We start from the raw sequence: 18,247 nt of genomic DNA on the forward strand, positions 1-18,247 counted from the left end.
ATATTTACAAACAAGTTATTACAATAAAATGCAGAACATAAATACAAGATATGTACAAACTACAGTTAGATGTGAAATACATTTTACAGTTTCCTTGTTCTGACAGATTTATTAACTGATTGATTTTGTCTCCTGTAAGTCTCAGATTGGTTGTAAATCTCTACCATAATTCATGAATAGATTCTCTACTTTGTCACAAAAAAAAAAAAAAAAGGATTGTGTCCTACCCTGATCTGAAACGGTTAATGATCTATGTTGATACAAAGCAAAAGATTGAGTTTCTCTCCAGCGAGCAGGATGGGGGGGAAGGTCCACTATCTGGCTTTACGCAGCCTGATGTTTAGATTCCTCTGGTTGGTCAGGTTGTTTAGGACACAGTTGTTTGCCAGGGATGTCAGCTTGGAGTTGATAGTCTCCTTCCTTTGCTTGTAGTTGCGCTCACCCTCTTTTCCTTCTGGCTCCTCTTCTTCTCCTTCTTCTTCATGTTCATCCACCTCGCTTTCCTCATCGCTGCGTTCGTCTCGCTCCACCTGCATGTAAAACGTAACGGCCATCAGCGTTTCTCCGCCCAGCACCTCCGTCACATTGCTGATTTAACGACACTCACCTTGCCCGTGAAGACAAACTTGTACAACATGCGCAGAATGAGGTAGGCCCAGAAGATGTGCAGACCTTGCAGCACTAACAGCAGAACGTTGAAGAAATAATAACCAAAGAAAGGCTGGAAAAAGTCACGAGACAGCACCATGGTGGTGTGGACAATTCTGAAAAATCAGACACAATGTGAAGACACAGTCAGTGAGACAAAGTCTGACGTTTCACCACCTGAAATCTCACAATAAAAACCCCAAAATACAAATCTGTTACATTTAGTTTTACTTTTTACTATGTCAATGACTAATAAATAAATATATGTATTTAAAATGTAACATTTAAGTCTCTCACTTCAATTTCACTAACCATACTTATTTATGAAGGTTTGAAAAAAAGCCTAAGATATAATGTTTTTTTCTGATCTCAAACTGAACAATTGAGTATATTTATTTATAGATACAAATGTTTCATATTAGATATTGATCATTAAGAGTAGGTAAATTAGAAGATCTCTTATCTTTCCAATTTTGTAAAGAAACATAATGTGTTTATCATGTAGAAAAATAATGTTATTACATAAAACTTCCTCGACACTCTGATCAATTTTAAACATACATGTTCCAAAAACAATGTTTTTGTTGCATTTATTTTATGCAAAAAAAATTGAGTGCTAATAAGTGCAGCTTTCAAAATTTTATTTGTGACTTCTACTTCTGGATATGGTATTTCTACGCCCAGAAAATAGATCTATTTCAATTATAGGTTTGATTTTAATCATGTTTTAATGCATGATTATGCTTTCGGATTAAAAGATACATTCACTATCATCATAAAACTCACATGATGGCTTACAGAAGTATTTGTTAATTAGTTGCATTACCTCTGAACATTTTAACTCTACATGTGTTACAACATCTGTTTAGTTCATGTTTTTTTTTCCATGTCAGCTCCGATATATTTTTTATGCCACAATTGACTTCACAGTAAAGGAAAAAGTGACATGCAGTCTTACCTGCAAGGAAAGACCACAAGTCTTGTAACCAGGAAAACAACAGCAAATACGACAAACAGCGAATCACATGTCGTTGTCCACACCGCATAATGAAACATCTTGGCAGACTAGAAAAAAAGAGAGCAGACAAATGTATTTTTACTTGTTAAGTAATATAAAAGTCCAATTTTGTAGTAAAGTAAAAAGTAAGTCCAATTTACTAAATTTATACTTAATTACTTTCTAAATTTATACTTAATTACTTTCTAAGTAATTAAATTAAGTTAACTACTTATTTTTACTTAATTTTAAAAGAATGAATTACAACTAGTCTCAGGGCGTGTTAACAACCATATAGAAGGAACCACTGAGGAAATATTATTTGTTCATGATACAGCATTTTGCACTGCAAAGGAATTAACTAGAAGTTAAACACTAGGCACATTGATCTTCAGATTGTTCTTTAGCGCTCCATTGCTTCGTATTGGAAAATAAACAAACACATGCTGACAAATTCAACTTAATCTGCAGACAAAACCCCTGACATTTCAGGGCAGTGATTCAGATGGTCTGTTGAGAATTTTCAAAGATTCACCACATGGATGAAAGCTGAAAAGAAGCTTGGCATTCACCGCTGAGAGTTGTCAAGATACCCAAGCGGCTACTTTCCAGCAATGCGGCTGCACTTCCTCTTGGCTCAGTTGTAGAAAATCTAATTGCTGACGGGAGGCGAGCCAATCATGAATCTTTCAACAAAAGCGCCTATTTCTGATCAGTCCTTTTCAAATGCAGATGCATGCACCTCCTTCAGTTTGACTACAAAACGAGCCAACTGAAACGAGGAAAGGGTGAACAAAAACAGAGCGGAGGACCGCTCAGGGTATATCACTTGAATTTAACAAATCAGTAGATGCAAAAGTGCATAATCATAGAACTGAAGTTACTTAAGTAACAGCTAGGCATTTCTTCTTCTTTGACATACAAGCTTTGGGTTGCCCTCATCTATTCTGCCGACTTGTCTTGACTTAAGTTTTGTAGTTGCATTGGGTTGGAGCAGAGAGTATGCAGCTGCAGGAATAAGACTGGAGCTTGCAGTCTATCCCAGATATCCTGGGTTTTGACCAGTGCTACCATGCCAAAAATGTTGCTAATTTCCAGAAGTTCAAATTAAAATGTCAATTCCACAGAAAGAAACAGGACGATTTTTGATACTTCACCTGTCATTGACCATCAAAATGAAATTTGGTTTAAAATGGAAGAAGTAGAGTCAGGGGCGCAACTACATATTATTCAGGTGGATGTCAAAACATAAATCGGCGCCACCCCACCCCCCCTCTCTTTCCCTCTCTCCAAAGGAAGGTACGTAAGGATGAAGGAGCGCAGAAGACATGTTTACTGCGCTCAAAACGAGCCATTTGAAACCAAGGACAAAGTCTTGTTGACAGCGGCAGGTTATAATTCTTTCAACAAATCCCTTAAGCATACAAAAATAATATGTTTATATTATACACAGGTGATTTTTAGGACTTTTTTGTTTGCAAAGTCTTTTCAGAATGTCTTAAAACAACAAGGAAACTTTAGCAAAAAGTACACAAGAAAACTTTCCTGTGATCTTTGTGAAGGTAATGAACTGCCAATCAAGTGACTGTACTTGCATTTTTTTAATGCTTCCTTTCCTTTTGCTCCACCTCAGACAGGTATCTGTGTTGAGATGTAGATAAAACCTGACTTTAGGTGCTAGTGAAAGGCTTGGCTACCGCTCTGAGCTGTGTGTGGCGTTTTACCTCCAGCAGGAAGTCGGACGAATCATGCACCAGCATCACTAGCGTGCCAACCCTCACATAGTTGGCGGCGTAGGAGAAACCGATAAGAAATATGGTGGCGATATGATGAACCACCTGCTCCTTGAAATCCTGAAACAGGTGCACAGAAAATATTATAAATGAAAGTTCTAATGTGAAGTTATTAATGCAGAAAAGTGCAGAAAAATGATACATTATTTCAAAACAACAGTTTGAAAAGTGGTCAATAAGACAAACATTTCTACTAAACAAAAGTAAAATACATTTTTCAAGTGTGGAATTAGATGAGCAGGAAGTGTGACAGTGAGACAAAAAGCTAAATATATGTGCTTTCATTGCGTACAGGTGAAAGTGCTTTTGGGTCAGGCTCTTACTTTACGCTTGACATCCACAGAAACACTGAGCAGCAGGGACAAATAGAAACTCAGCTCCAAGATGTAATACCAGTAGTGAGCGTCCGCCACAGGCTGAAGAATGAGAGGAAGAGCTTCACAATGTGCAAACATTTACATTCACAGAGCCTTTCAGCTTTATCTGCCCAGTCAGAGGAACTTCATAGTGTGCAAAGGCATTCACACCCCTTGAACTTTTTCACATTCGGTTGACGTCACAGCCAAAAATATTTCATCAGAATTTAATGTGTTTGAAAAACAAAAAGTAGAACATATTTGTGAAATGGAAGGGAAACAAAAAAAATGTTTTCCCTTTCCCACTGCATGACACTGCCACCAACATGTGTGACAGTGAGAATAGTGTGAACAATTTGATGTGAAGTGTTGATGTTTCACCATATATTGTAAATTTGGTTTCATCTGAATAGAAGACCTTCTCCCTCAGGTTTGCTGCCTGAATATGTTTTCAAGGCACTGGGCATGCAGCAGCAAAACAAATGCACTTTCTCAACAAAGCTATTTAGACAGAATCTAAATAGCTGAGAGTGGAGAATGGGGTAAATAGGACACCCAGGAACAACAGATTTCAAGAGGAGGAAACATTAATTGCCCATTTGGGACTCAAGTAAAAATAAATCTGAATCTGAATCTGAGTAGACATAAAACATACAGAAAAATCAAAACACTTCTTGCTCTGATGTAAGAGATTTATGAACATTATTCCCGTTGTGCGCAGAACAAGAGGACGTGTTTCATTCAAAGGAAATTGTGGCGCACTATCTCAAGTAAAAAAAAAAAAAAACTTGCACAGCATTCAACACGGAGTGTTTGCAGAAACACAATAGTAGGAAGCGAATGGGAACATTCAATCCTCAGAACACATTCTTTATCGCCAAAGAGGGTTCGGACAACTCAGTGCAGCGCAGTGTGGAGCAGCGTGGCCTGAAGTCTGAACTAAAGATACAGAAAGCTGTGACTTTTTCTTTTCTACTGCTTTCTATTCAAGGTCATGAACCCATGAAGAAGGGCGGACTCCAGGAAGGAATGGTGACATGCGTGCATACCGAGCTGTCATCGCTCCACAGATATTAGCTTTAAAACAGTTTAAGGGAGTCTAGACGTAGGAAAGCAGGTTGACGCTGAAGGAGGGGAAGGAATTTTGATAAAAGTCAGGAGGAAGATGTGTGCTAACCTGTTATATGTGCAAAACGTTGCATTGTTGGATCTCTAAGACCAATAACTACATGTAAAATTATGACTATTTCTTCTGAAGTCACTTAGTAAAAAAAGTTTATTACATTTTTTTGTTTGATGGTAAAACTGCTCGTCAAAGATTTTAGATAAACAGAAAAAGCAAAAATGTTAGTTTTACTCTTTAATCAAAATAAAAGTTACTACAACCAATCAGTTTGATTTTATTAAATAGAAGTATATGTTTGAGCAAAAGATTGCTACATTTTCTGTCACGTTAATTCTGTATTGCACAGGCACATTATCCAAGACAATGTTGTACTGTTGTTTTTTTCAGCTGCTCCCTGCAGCGATTGCTCCAACAGATCATTTTCCACCATCTCACCGTGTCCCACATCAGTCCTCTACTTGTCCTCTTTCCACATGTTCAGGAACTGTCCCTGTAAACTTCTGCTATTCCTCTTCCTTTGCAGTTTCTATTTAAACCCATCTGTTCAATAAATCCATTGATCTTCCTCTGCACATCCCACAACCGTCTCAGCCTTTTCTAACGTCACTGAACTGATCTGTCCATTTTAGTTCCTGTCTTAGCATTTTCAGCTCTGCCCCCTCCTGCTTCACACTCTTCTTTAGCTGCACCGCCTCCAAATTATATGTCATAATGGTTTTCTTTCCACACTACAAATCTCCTCTAATGCATGTCTCTAACCCCTCCGACCTGCTTCTGTGTCCTCGTCTCCACAGTGAAAAATGCTTTGGATGGAACTTTAAACTCATCTCCTCTCACCACATGTACTAACTAAAGCTTAACTTTAGTTCCCCCTTTCTCAGTTCGGTTTATTTATATACACTCAGTTCATAACAAATGTCGTACCCAGGCATATTATAAGACAGACGTGTCCTATTCCTACCATATATTCAGATCATTCCAACAAAGTTCAATCGTACTGTATCCTTCCCAATTACACGCAGTAACAAGGTGCTTTCTGTTTATTCTATAAACCATAATGCAACATATTTTAGACATTTTCTGTAAAATGTTGTAATCAATGAAAATGAATATTTAATTGACGGTTATAATAACAATAAGTGGACCGACCCTAAATAAAAGCTGGACCATCATCACTCACACAGTTGGTGTCTTGCTCTCGTACAACAACGCTGGCCATTAGAACCAAGTCACTCTACTCATGCAGCTTATTCATAGCCGCTAGGATTACTTTTTACTCTAAATAGTCTGCCGAGTTATAGTTTTTAACAAATCACATTATATTTGACACAGTGCTGCAGAAAATATGTTAAATGCAAAACTTCTATGCATAACAATGTGTCCTGCTCACCTGTTTGGGATATCCTCTCCAGCACTCTTTGTGATCCCAAAACCAGGGAGTCTGGCAGAACCAGGAAACATTCATTCAATACAACTCTAAAGGTAGTACAAAGTTAAAGAATACATAATTGCCACTTAAAAATAGGCTGACAAACTTACATCAATCAGTGAGCCGAGTCCGGCGGCGAAGGAGACGAGGTAGAACGCAAACCGCCAGCTGCACACATTGATAATCATCTCTTAGAGGTTTAAACATTTCCATCCAATTGAAAAAAACTGATGGAAAAGTTTACACTTTGTGACACTGAGTCTGCAATATTACAATTTAAAACACATCAACAACAAGTAAAAGAAATACAATGGAAATCCTACAGACAATGAAAAACCCTAAACTTAAGGAGCTCCAGATGCTTAGCTGGTTATTTCACTCATTGAATCAAGGAAAAGAAAAAGAGTGACTCACGATGCCTCACAGAACTTCTTTGTGTTGCTGGGCTTGTCCTGGTTCCTTCTGTGTCTGAACCAGGTTTGAATCTTTCTTTGAGAGAGTCCACACTGCCTGCCCAAGCTCACAACTTGACTCTAAACACACACAAAGAGCCAGTTTAACACAACGTTTCATTTTTCAACTTAATCTACGCACTTCTAGCCTCTTAGCGCTCCAGCTAACAGTTGTGCTACTTAACAGTTAGAGTAAAAGGTCTAAATATTTGTTATTATTACAAACTTTTATTCAGAATTTACAACAGATATTTCTACAGTGGCCAGACTCCAACAGGGATCAACTTATTGGATGGATGAATTTTCTCTTTTTTATAGTCATCCAGACTTTTCCAGCCTGCACTAGTTTGATCCCTTTAATCATTTCAAAGTGGAGCATCCCTAAAGAGGGAGAAGTGCTGAATGTAAACATTTGTGCTCTGCTGAGTCAGAAACGAGAGTGGCTCACAGCGCTGTCAGAGTGATGACGCCTCCCTCTCCTTTTCTACACCCTGATACTTTGCACCAGCTTCTGTTACAGCTAAAAGGTCTGAGCAGGGTGAAACTTAATTACAAAGGTTAAGAGATGTTATTCTCAGTTAAAGCAGAAAGGGCACTACATTTGTCTTGTTTAAATGGACTATTTCTTTTTTTTTTTTTTTTACATCTGCTGTCACAACTTGTAATATAAAACAATTTGGAAGTTAGGTATCTCTTAAAAGCATGCTTTTTAAGAAATATGTTTATTGTAGAGTGCAGGCAGAAATGAAAATGACAGAACAACAAAAATCCGCTGCTTGCTCAGCAGCACACAGGAAAACAAAAGGATTGCAAATAGGTCAGGATATAATTTGATTGTTTGTGGCTGGACAAACTGCAGACATGTTTTCATGTACCCAAATATGCGGCAGACAGGGCTGGGAAAAATCCCAATTTATGGGTCAAGTCATGTCTTGTTCTGGAAATTCACAGCTGTGCTTGTTAGGACAGGAACAGCGGTGCTGGTATTACACCTGTTCCTGAAACACGTGGAGAATTTCCTTGTGAAACACACACACCTTCGTTAAAAAAATGAATCGATGCTGTCAATTTATTGCATTGATAACATTTTCAATACTTAAAAACATCTCTGTTAGCAAAATGCACAGCCAGTCTGGCACTCTAAATGTTTAAAGACAAAGCCAGATTCAGCTCTGAAAAGCGTTCCTTTCTTTCGAGTAGAGGAACAAACGTTACGTAGTTCCCAATAGAACCTCATGCCATGTTTGAGTCATATTGAAAATACTAATTTTCCCTGAGAAACTTCCGCCTGTCAGCTGCTCCCTCTTCAGAAATGAGGAAACACAAAGCTTACAAGTGAGGCAACCATGCATCAACGTTCACATCACATGTCTCTATTTGCTAATTGCTGCCACCGCCATCAAATTTCAGTTCAAACGTCACCGTGTGCACTCCGTCAGTCTTGTAAAAGAAGATGATCCATTATGTCAGATTAATTTACTTAAAAAATGTCTTAACAGGTTTAACAGGTAGAAGAGGCCTGGGAAAAATTCCCTTTAACATTTGCATCTTGTCCACAGCAACTACTGTTCAACAGAAATCTTTTTTCTGACCGTCTTACTTCTGTTCTTTGTCTTAAAAGTGCAACCTTTTAGTTAATTATTTGGTATAATTAGATATTAAAAGGCTAGAACTATTTAAAATAGGGCTTTCTGCTGTTGCATTGCTGCTATGTGGCACAGTTGGCATACTTTGCAGCAAGAAGGTTCTAGATTCAAATCCCAGCCTTGGGGTCTTTTTGCATGGCGTTTGCATGTTCTCGTCCATGCGCTGGCTCTCTCCAGGTACTTTGGCTTTATCCCACAGTCAAAAACATCACTGTTCGATGATATTGTTTTCTAAAAATTGCTGTCAGGTGTGAGTGTGTGTTTGCATGATTATTTGTCCTGTGTGTGTCCGTGTTCCTAGACTGCAGGGTTTCCCCCAGAAAACCTGCTAAGCCCAGTGTTCATGGCAGTCATCCAGCCACCCACTGTGTTTTTGAGTTAAAAATATTTGAAAGAAATTGGGAAGTATCATTTCATAGCTATGCATTTTTGGAAGACTGGGAGATTAATACCTAAACACCAACGTCTTTAAAAAAGGCAATTATATAAAAAAAAAAATACTAATAAATGAACAATGCTAAGTCTGGTGGGAGCACAAGTCAAACCTGGTGGCCCACCAGGCTTATAATAGACTGGACTGACAACTTGTCCAGGGTGCACACTGCCTCTTGTCCACTGACCCCAGGAAATAGGCAATTTTTCATTCTCGAGCTGCGCTTCAATTGCAAATGTGCCCATAACTTTGTCAATATTCTGCTAATGTTGAAAAAAAAAATTTGGAACTGTGGTGTTTCCATTAAGCAAGAAACACAATTAAAATCACATGTGAATAAGTTCGTTCACACAATGTCATTAAAAAACATGCAGCGCCATCGTCCTCCAGCCGCATCCTGTCATTCTCTTCATCTCTCCTGGCGGTAACATCCAGTTGTTAACCAAACGACTCGTCTGATGAGAAAAGTGTTTCCATTGCAGTTTTGCAAAAAACACAAATTTTGTTACAGTCGAAAAACCGCCCCATCCGCATGTCCACACCCAGAACAGTGGACATGCTTTCTGATATGAGATGACGGTTTGGGATTTCTCCCACCTGGATGCTCCAGCATGGCTTATTGTTTTTTGTGCTTTGTAAAGTGGAGAGAATGAATAAGGAGGAAGAGGAGTACAAACCTGTGATGGTTGCCGACTGACGTGTTCGTAGAAGGCCTCCAGCTTTGGGATTGGAGGAGCTCGAATCCGAATCCGATCCTTCACACCTAAACACTTGCTAAAAGGAATGGCGATGATTCTGAGGACAGAAAACAGAAAATCATTTTTTTAATATATTGTAAAACTTAATGCACAACAAAGAAGACAATTTTTGGATAAGCTGTAACTCAGACATGACCAATGAGAGCCATCAGCCACACCAGCTGCCCAGTGTGGATCTGCGATACACTACAGAGCAGGGAAACATGATAGCTTATTATGCAGCTCCTGACAGCTTGTGGAGCTGTGCCCATCGGTGTATTGCGACATTTGGCAAGATAGCCTTAGTAATTAGCTGATATGGCATCGAGAGATGCCGTATCAGCATCTCAACACGTCCACTTGTTCTGAACGTGTTTGTGAGTACATGAGTAGGTCAGAGAGAATCAGAGAGATAAGACAAGCAAGAAGAACAATGAGAGTTTCTGAGAAGGAGCGAGATGTTTTGACAAATAGCCGTCTCTGTGCACAGTTCGGCAGTATAATCACATGTGTAACTCTATCTCAGAGATAATCATCACAAAGCGAGGATGAAGGGACAGATCAGGGAGAGAATGAGAAGGTCGGCTTGGCTTTGTGCGGAGCCGCACGGTCTCAGATTACAGGAGCACATAACAAACACACAGACATGTGGTAAGCTCAAGACAGAAAACAGCTGCAGCCTGAGAAGATCGAATGAAGAACCTCCTCATCCATCATCAGGGACTAAAACAACCCAGATGCCCGTCACAACCAAAACAGACGCACACCCACACACGCACGAGCTGGTAGCAATATACTTCTGCCCTCCTGTTACCCATGCAAAGCTAATGTTACTATCCTCTGATATTAAATACCCTATGAAGGTTCAGCTGAAGGCAGAGTGCAACAGCATGCCACATTTCACTTCAGGCAGTTCAGATCATGAGGCAGCTGATTAGAAAAAGCATTCAAAAAACGTTACTCCTATCTGATCGACTCTCACGTGTGTCAGCATCTAGTCGCTTTCACACTTGACCCCAGAAGGTTTCAGTATGACCTGCCGCAACAAACTTATTTATCTTTCTGTCCAGTCAGTATTTTCATCACAATAAACTTAATTGGGTAAATTGTTATTTTTGAAGAGAGGTATTGCTAAAACATTGCAAGAAGCGAATATCTAACCTGCAGCATAACTTTGGGTGTCAGCATTTTGTAGTGTAGCGGTACACAAAGACTAAAGTTAATGGTTAACCAGGGAGGCCAAGACCAAGGCAGATTTCAATCATCTTAAAACAACAGAAATCACAAAAAAAATCTCTGAGGTTCATGCAAACACTATTTTATGATGTTTTGAACTATCATCAAGTTTGCACTGAGCGGTTATTTTACCAGAGGCCGGCGGGTATTTGCACGCAAAGTGCAGGATGGAAACACATACAGAGTTTAAAACATGTTGAAGCATTTCCAGACAGACTATCTATCTGATACAAAAGTAAAACACTGTAAAGTAAATGTTTAAGTAAATACTATTTATTGATTTTTACACTGCCTGGATTCTGTTAGCTTTTAGCCACTGAGGGGAATGAAGGGGTCACATTAGTTGTCAGGAGGAATTTGGCACACTAAACTTTGAATGATGGGAAACAGCACATATGTAAAGGCAGGAGTTGTGCCACCATGACACAGGACTGTCCATAGAGATTATGGATGCAAAATTATGGTTAGCATTTCCAGAAATAGCAGTGATTTATTGTTTCAGGTTGGTGGAAGCTCGCTTTTGGTCTTGGCCCTAATTGAACCAAACATCATCATTAAACAACAAGAGGGTTCTCTACCCCACAAATTACATAAATTGCCTACAACATTTTAGGATGACCTACATTAAAAAACAAAAACTATAACTTAAGCTTTTAGGTCTTGACCATAAACACAGGAAGACGACTGGAAGGCCATCTTCTTTCAAACCATCCATACTTCATGCACGTCACCGCATCTCTCATCTGATCTGCTAAAGTTCATGTTGTTAAGAGTTTAATATATTATTTCGTAATCATTCTTACTGTATAGCGTCTCTCTGTAATGCTTCTGATCAACAGACTAACTCTCAGCTGAGACCAAAGTGCCAACCTCTTAAACCAAAGCCAGACTGCATTACAAAGCATGATGATAGACATGAATGGAGCCTGTGGTAAACCTGTGGAATGGACGGACGGCCACAAGAATTTAAAAGATCCATCAGTATCCATTCTGTTCCAATGCAGGCATAATAAAAAGGGACATCTTTTATGTAATGTAATGTACTTTAAAAATAAAAGAAATTAACATGTTGAATACTTTTGAAAGGGATTAGTAACTGACATTACTAATATACTAAAAAGTGAAAAACTACAGTTTGAAATGTATTAATCTAAACTTGAAGATGCAGCTGACCACCTGGTGACTGGAAAAGTTTTTAGACTTTTACCTGGAAGTCTCCATAGGGATCAGTGAGAAGCTCTAAAGGTACTTGGACCTACATTAAACCACAGTCACTTCCTGTATTCTCTAAGAAGCTGCATAGGCATTTTCAGTAGACATCATCAGCTATCTTTAGCTTTAGTAAAAACTTCTCCTACTAAAGCAACATTCATAGAATGCATCCACGCCCTGTTTTATATATCGTGAATGAGAAGACATGGCTAACTGCTGTAAGCCTAACCCATCCATCTTCATGACACATACCTAACATCAATTTAAATTCACAAGCACAAGTGCTGACATCCTAAAGGCTTAGCAATAGTGATATCTCACCTTTCAAATACATATCTTAAGGCTATAAAGGCAAAGGCCAGTGGCAACGTGATGAGGAGATCCCTGGGCATAGGAAAACGGCCGTCCTCATCCTTTATCTCGATGTCCTGCCAGCGGATGCCAGGAGGAAGCCAGTACTGCTCCTGCCACAGCCACTCGTTCAACATGGCCACCATCCTGAGAAGAGGAGAAGAAGGAGATGCTTTTGAACAAGAGAGCTTCTGGACTTCCAAAAGATATTCCTAATTAGGGCAATAAATCAATAACAAGATCTATTGCGATAGAGATGTAATCAATATCAATTGATGGTATGTCTGATAGAATGTTCAATAATCCATGGAATATTCACTTGAACTCTAAACCAGAACTGCATGGCATTCTGGTCGATGTAGGCAGAGGAAAGGTTCCAGCTGCTCAACCTTTTACAGCCAGATAAGCAAAGTTGGTGGCAGCAACTAACTCACTCTTTGGTTACCTGGCAATAACCTGTTTATTGGTAACAGGAGTAACTTGCACAGCACCAGCTTCAGGTTTGCCTCATAACTGCTTAAAACTAAACAGCACTGAGTGAAAACTGTGGATAGAGGGGAAAGGTCATACCACCAGTTTGGCAGTATTTCAGATATTGAAAACAAAAACACTAATCAATAATTATTGATATTGACAATTATTGATATCACCTGAAATGCTTATATCATGATAGGTTTTTCAACCATATCATCCAGTCCTACTACTCATTCAAATATTAACATTTCTTTTATGGTAACAATACTTTTTAAAGAACATAATTCACACCATTAGTCGTTTTACCTGATTTGGATTTTTATACATGTATTTTATCTAAGGAGCCTCTCCCTCCCCCCTCCCCCAACACACACACCACACACACCCTATGAAGGATGAACAGTAAAGTTTATTGGAAATAAACCCCACACACACGCGCACCCACACACGTAAGCTACAAAACACTCCATAAAAACCAAGCTCTTACAACCGTTTGTAACTAAAAATAAAGTTCACCACTAAAAATATTGAATTCAAAAACTGCATCCTAGCATTTGATTACAATAAAACAAATTCACAATTTCAACCAATCCATATGAGAAATATCCTTATTTGTGCCTCTATCAATGACAAAATACAACCGTAAGGTTTGTATCACTAAATATATAAATTATAATTCAAAAACTATACCCTATGTTTGCATGCAATAAAACAAGTTCACATTCACCCTTATTTACAAAATAAACATACCTTGTGCCTATATTAATTGGGCTGCTAATGACAAGATACATTTTAAAAACACAATTTATTCTGTTCCTTTTTGTCGTTAAGCTGCAATTTTATTAGATATGCAGCGGAAGTTGTCTTATCAAAATCAAAGTATCAAATCCAAAACCGGAAGTCAACTATGTATCATACAAATAAAACGAAGTAAAGGCAACACGCATTGTAAAGGTGATACAACAAACAAGGAGCTTAATTTGGAATTATTTACACGACGATTTTTGAAATTTACACACAAATATGTTGTACTAACTCCCTCTGAGGGGGCGAGATTTAGCGACTGTGACAAACCCGTCCTCCACAAATTTCTGCATCTCATCACATCCTTCACTCCTCCGGCCTGTAATGGGCTGCAGCCTGTGGTTTGGGTTCAAAAGCTGATCCCTAACAGGATTCATACTGAGCGGGTTGCTGCCGCGCATTCTGCACACAAAGCACGACGCAAAGACAGCAGATCAACGTCAGCAAAACTGGAGCGTCTAATGCCGAAACAAGTGCATCAGTTAAAGGATTAAAGCAGCAAAGCTCCTCGGCGCACAGAGAGACGCCCATCCCTCTCATCACCGTTACATCCACCGCCACTAATGACATTTCTCCAACCACGTTTTTTAATCTAAATTATGTTCCAAGAGATTGCAGCATTACGTAGCAGGAAAAAAAAAAAAAAAAAAATGTTGCGCTCACCTGTTCAGGCTCATGATGTGCTGAGGATGAGAAACTAACAGAGGCAAGTGGGTGAGGATGAGGAGGAGCTTGTTTTTACGCCCCCTGCGTCTGCGGAGGGCGGGGAGAGACACGCTGTGTCATCATCAACACTTTATCATCAGCTCTACGGCTTTGACGTTTCGCCACCGTGCGTAAAACCAACAAGCCGCTGACATTACATACCAGCCAAAACATGCCCCACATTCTCATCCCAATGTCAATTGCCTTGCAGAATGCTAGAAATAATGATTTAGATACAGTGCCTCGCAAAAGCATGGCTACTCTGTACAGCTCTTTGATTACATGTGTATTACATCCGGATTTTATGTACCGTAACCAATAGTGCATGATTATGGAGAGGTTTTTTTGTTTTCGAAAATTAAAATATGTGTTCTCTCCAAGTCAATACTTTCAAGAATTGCTTTTCACTGCAATTCAGTTCAAATTCAAAATTAAAATTCACAAACACTTTATCGATGTAAAAGAGAAAAACGTCGCCATAACTCATAATTAAAGATTTATTGTGGAGCTATTTGAAAATGTCAGCCTTAATCTTCAGAAACTGAAATTTTCTCCGTTCCCTTTTGCAGATGCTTAGCCAGATTGGATCAAGATTTCCTGAAAACCTACGATTTTATAGTCTTGCTCCAGATTTTGTGTTTCGGTCTTGACTTGGCCATTCTAAACGTGAATATTTGAACTACTGCAGATTTGAAAATTTGTGCTTCTTTGATTTTTCTTTGTTATTACTATCTTTACCTATGTACAATGCCTGTTTTGTATTTAAAGATGTATGCATGTGGATGGTTGATTGATGCTTAGTTGTTTATTTTATAGTGAATTGACTGGAGAGAATAAATGGACTAAGATTTTTTCTTGAAAAATAGTCCTTTTCATTCAAACCTTTTGTTTATGTCAACATGTGACATGTCCATTTTGAAACTGGAAATGAATGAAATAAACAAATGAGTAAATGAGCAGCACTGAACAAATCTGCTGATGCCTTTGACCTTAAGTAAAAATAACTTCTGCTCTACCCACATTAAGTGTCGGTACAGTCATAATGTTCAGTATGACAAGAGAAGGGGAAATCATTTAATCTCCCAAATCATCTGCTGTCATGCATGATGGTGCACTCGCAATTTTTTCACAGTCATATCAAAATAAACATCATAAGGAAGAATACCTCTAACAGGTTTCAGGAATGAACTCTGCAGTCAACCTTCTGTTTCACTGCAAATACTAGCTGCTTTCTATCAAAAGAATATAAAACCAGAGTTGACCACATCACACACTAATATAAATAGAGTAGAAGTAGTTAATATATATATTTTTAAAGCTTTTAGCAGGAACAATGTATTTTTATTCACTACATTGTGTTCTTGGTCGTTAGGACAAATGGGACTCATTTTGAAGGTTTAAACCGTTTTAGACAAACTTTTACACATTTGCACAGCATGCTTAACACAAAGAAGAAACTGTTGTCACGTGCAGTGATCATGGAGCAGATATCCAGAGCAAGCTGAAAAGATTCTGACTTCTGCTCTTGTGATTGACTATGTCACGCCACCCATACTTCAGCAACACTCACAAGAGAAATGACTCAGGAAGGAAACTCCTCAGGGAAGCTGTTTACATAAATATTAAGTTTAAACTTCCTCTGTTGAGCACAATGAAATAAACGTTCCTGTAGTAAATCCTAGGGTGTGCGCCGACATGTCACAACCTAAGGTAGTAGTGGCCTGTCTAACATAATCATTAATCCCATTAAGGCATAACAGACAATGTGTGAGGGAATTTGCTCGTTATGATGAAGTCTTGATTACCTTTGCTCAGACAGCAACAAACATCGTTGAGTTTTCTGTTGTACTGGAGGTCCAGAAAAAAAGCATTAAGAAAGTTAAGAAAAGTGAAACCTTAGAGCTGTGAGTGTGTCTGGTTTGTGTTGCTAATCCCAACTATCTGGATTCAACACTTTCTACTAATTACCACCCAAAGAGCACAAGTTCACCTAGACTGCTTGGGTTTCACTGTATATTCAGTCAAGTCTGGGAATGCCTGGCACTCTGTACATTTGTTTTTCCTTTTGTGCCGTTCGCAAAACATCATTCTGGCATGTGACTATTGAGATAGCAGCGGTGTGGAGATAAGAAGACTTTTTCTGTCTGTGATTATGAAATTTTTAGAGCTGCATATGACTAATCCTAGAAGTCTAAGCAACATTTTCAGCATTATGATGCACAGATAAGTCATTATTGCTGAGCAGGGGCGTGATTATGTTGTCACTGCTGTCTCCAACGGGGAACAGCCACACATTGCCACTCACCTGGGCGTGTTTTGTTATTCCTGCTTACTCGTCAAGGAAGCTGTCAAGCATCTCTTTTCACGTCACCACAAACACGTTTCTTGTTCCCATGCCCTTTCTTACAGCTCTCATTAAGTCCCTGCAGGACTGGGTGTGGGAATCTCCATGCAATCTATTGTCACACACCTTATGCCACACACATGAATAATTATTTGGTAAATCTATGAGACACAAGTAAGTTGGTAATTTCCTGCTGCCACATTACTTGGTCAAGCATAAACAATTATATACGACATGGTTTATGCATATGATATAATAATGCATTAGCATAATCTCACATGTAAACTATAGAAAAATCTGGGAGATATATGTTTTTTAAAGAAATGCATGCAGCAGAATCACTTGTGGCACAGTGTTGTCGACCCTCTAAACTAAGATAACTGAAGTTATTTCTTAAAATTTGACTGCTTTTTTAGGTTACTTTTGTAGGTTAGGACAGTAGGAAGTAGAAACTATAGTAGTCGGAACTTCATGACTTCCGGGAATCCTGAAATACAAGAAAAGGATGTGGCTTATTTTCACCTCTTTTTGTCACCTGACAGAACCAGGATCCATATTTATCCCACAGTGAGCAGGATGGGAGGGAAGGTTTTTAAAGCTCCCTGTTTGAGAAGTGCAGCAAAGAGTGGCATCTTGTGGTCTACAGATGACCCTAACAGTCATTATAAAAATATCAAGAAACAAAGCATCTGTTGGGGATTTATACATAAAAAAAAAAAAAAAACATTTTCTGTCCTGACATTAACAACATTAACATGAAAAATTACTGTTACCATTTGCTATGGATAAATGAGACAGATTAGTTCAAAAGGTTGTTTGCTTTTCAACTAACAACCTTAATGGCAAAGGTGTCATGGTTCGGGGTTTGGTGAGGTGAGATGAGACGCAGGCAGCCAGGATGAAGGTGAAAATGATGAATTTAATGATTCAGAGTCCACAGGAAAACAGACTTAGACGAGGGTGGGAACACGACGGCACAGGGAAACAGTTACAAATGACGAGGATCTGACAACGAACACAGACAACAGGTGGGGCTAAATACACACAGGGTAATCAGGGGGATACGACACACCTGGGGAGCAATCAACAGGGAGGACAGAGACTCAGGGAACAGGACTACACAGGGAAAACAGGACTGAACACAGAAGAACTCAAAAATAAACACACAGAAACACAGATCACGACAAAAGGATGAACATGCTGGAAAAAAAAAAACACCTCATTACCAATTTAGGTGAATGATCTGTAATGCTTTGAATCTGTTTCTTTTTAATTGTTTCAGAGCATTTTATCAGGGTTTTATCAGTAGCCATCCCAGCTTTTAGTGCAATGGTGATATGAAGCAAATGGCCAATCAGCACAAAAATGGGTAACAAGACAAAATCAAACCTTCCTCCATCATTGTGCCCAGATTTAGTGCACACAATTTGAAGGAGTGCTGATAATTTTAAAACTATAATAATACTTTTCATGAAGTTTGGGTGTGGGTTTACTTCTCCCCACA

At 38.8% G+C, this 18,247-nt stretch overlaps 1 protein-coding gene across 1 annotated transcript; it reads right to left on the minus strand.

The window, feature by feature from the left end:
• Positions 1–130: 130 nt before the first annotated feature.
• Positions 131–14,462, minus strand: cers4a (ceramide synthase 4a). The gene is made up of 11 exons (XM_015043795.1): positions 14,358–14,462; positions 12,387–12,563; positions 9,558–9,675; positions 6,764–6,882; positions 6,460–6,517; positions 6,311–6,361; positions 3,762–3,854; positions 3,370–3,498; positions 1,607–1,713; positions 608–764; positions 131–530 (listed from the first exon to the last, which is right to left on the minus strand). The coding sequence occupies exons 1-11, from the start codon at positions 14,369–14,371 to the stop codon at positions 315–317; spliced, it is 1,239 nt and encodes a 412-aa protein (XP_014899281.1). The 5' UTR covers positions 14,372–14,462; the 3' UTR covers positions 131–314.
• Between the last annotated feature and the right edge of the window lie 3,785 nt (positions 14,463–18,247).

The sequence above is a fragment of the Poecilia latipinna genome, unplaced genomic scaffold (genome assembly GCF_001443285.1).
Source record: "Poecilia latipinna isolate Pla-1442-1.1 unplaced genomic scaffold, P_latipinna-1.0 Scaffold649, whole genome shotgun sequence".
Lineage (NCBI taxonomy): Eukaryota > Metazoa > Chordata > Actinopteri > Cyprinodontiformes > Poeciliidae > Poecilia > Poecilia latipinna.

Coding starts and splice junctions, on each gene's coding strand:
- cers4a (XM_015043795.1), bottom strand. Junction 6,883..9,557: donor TCAGTCGGCAACCATCACAG/GTTTGTACTCCT, acceptor GTGTGTGTTTAG/AGTCAAGTTGTGAGCTTGGG. Junction 3,855..6,310: donor GGAGAGGATATCCCAAACAG/GTGAGCAGGACA, acceptor CTCATTCTTCAG/CCTGTGGCGGACGCTCACTA.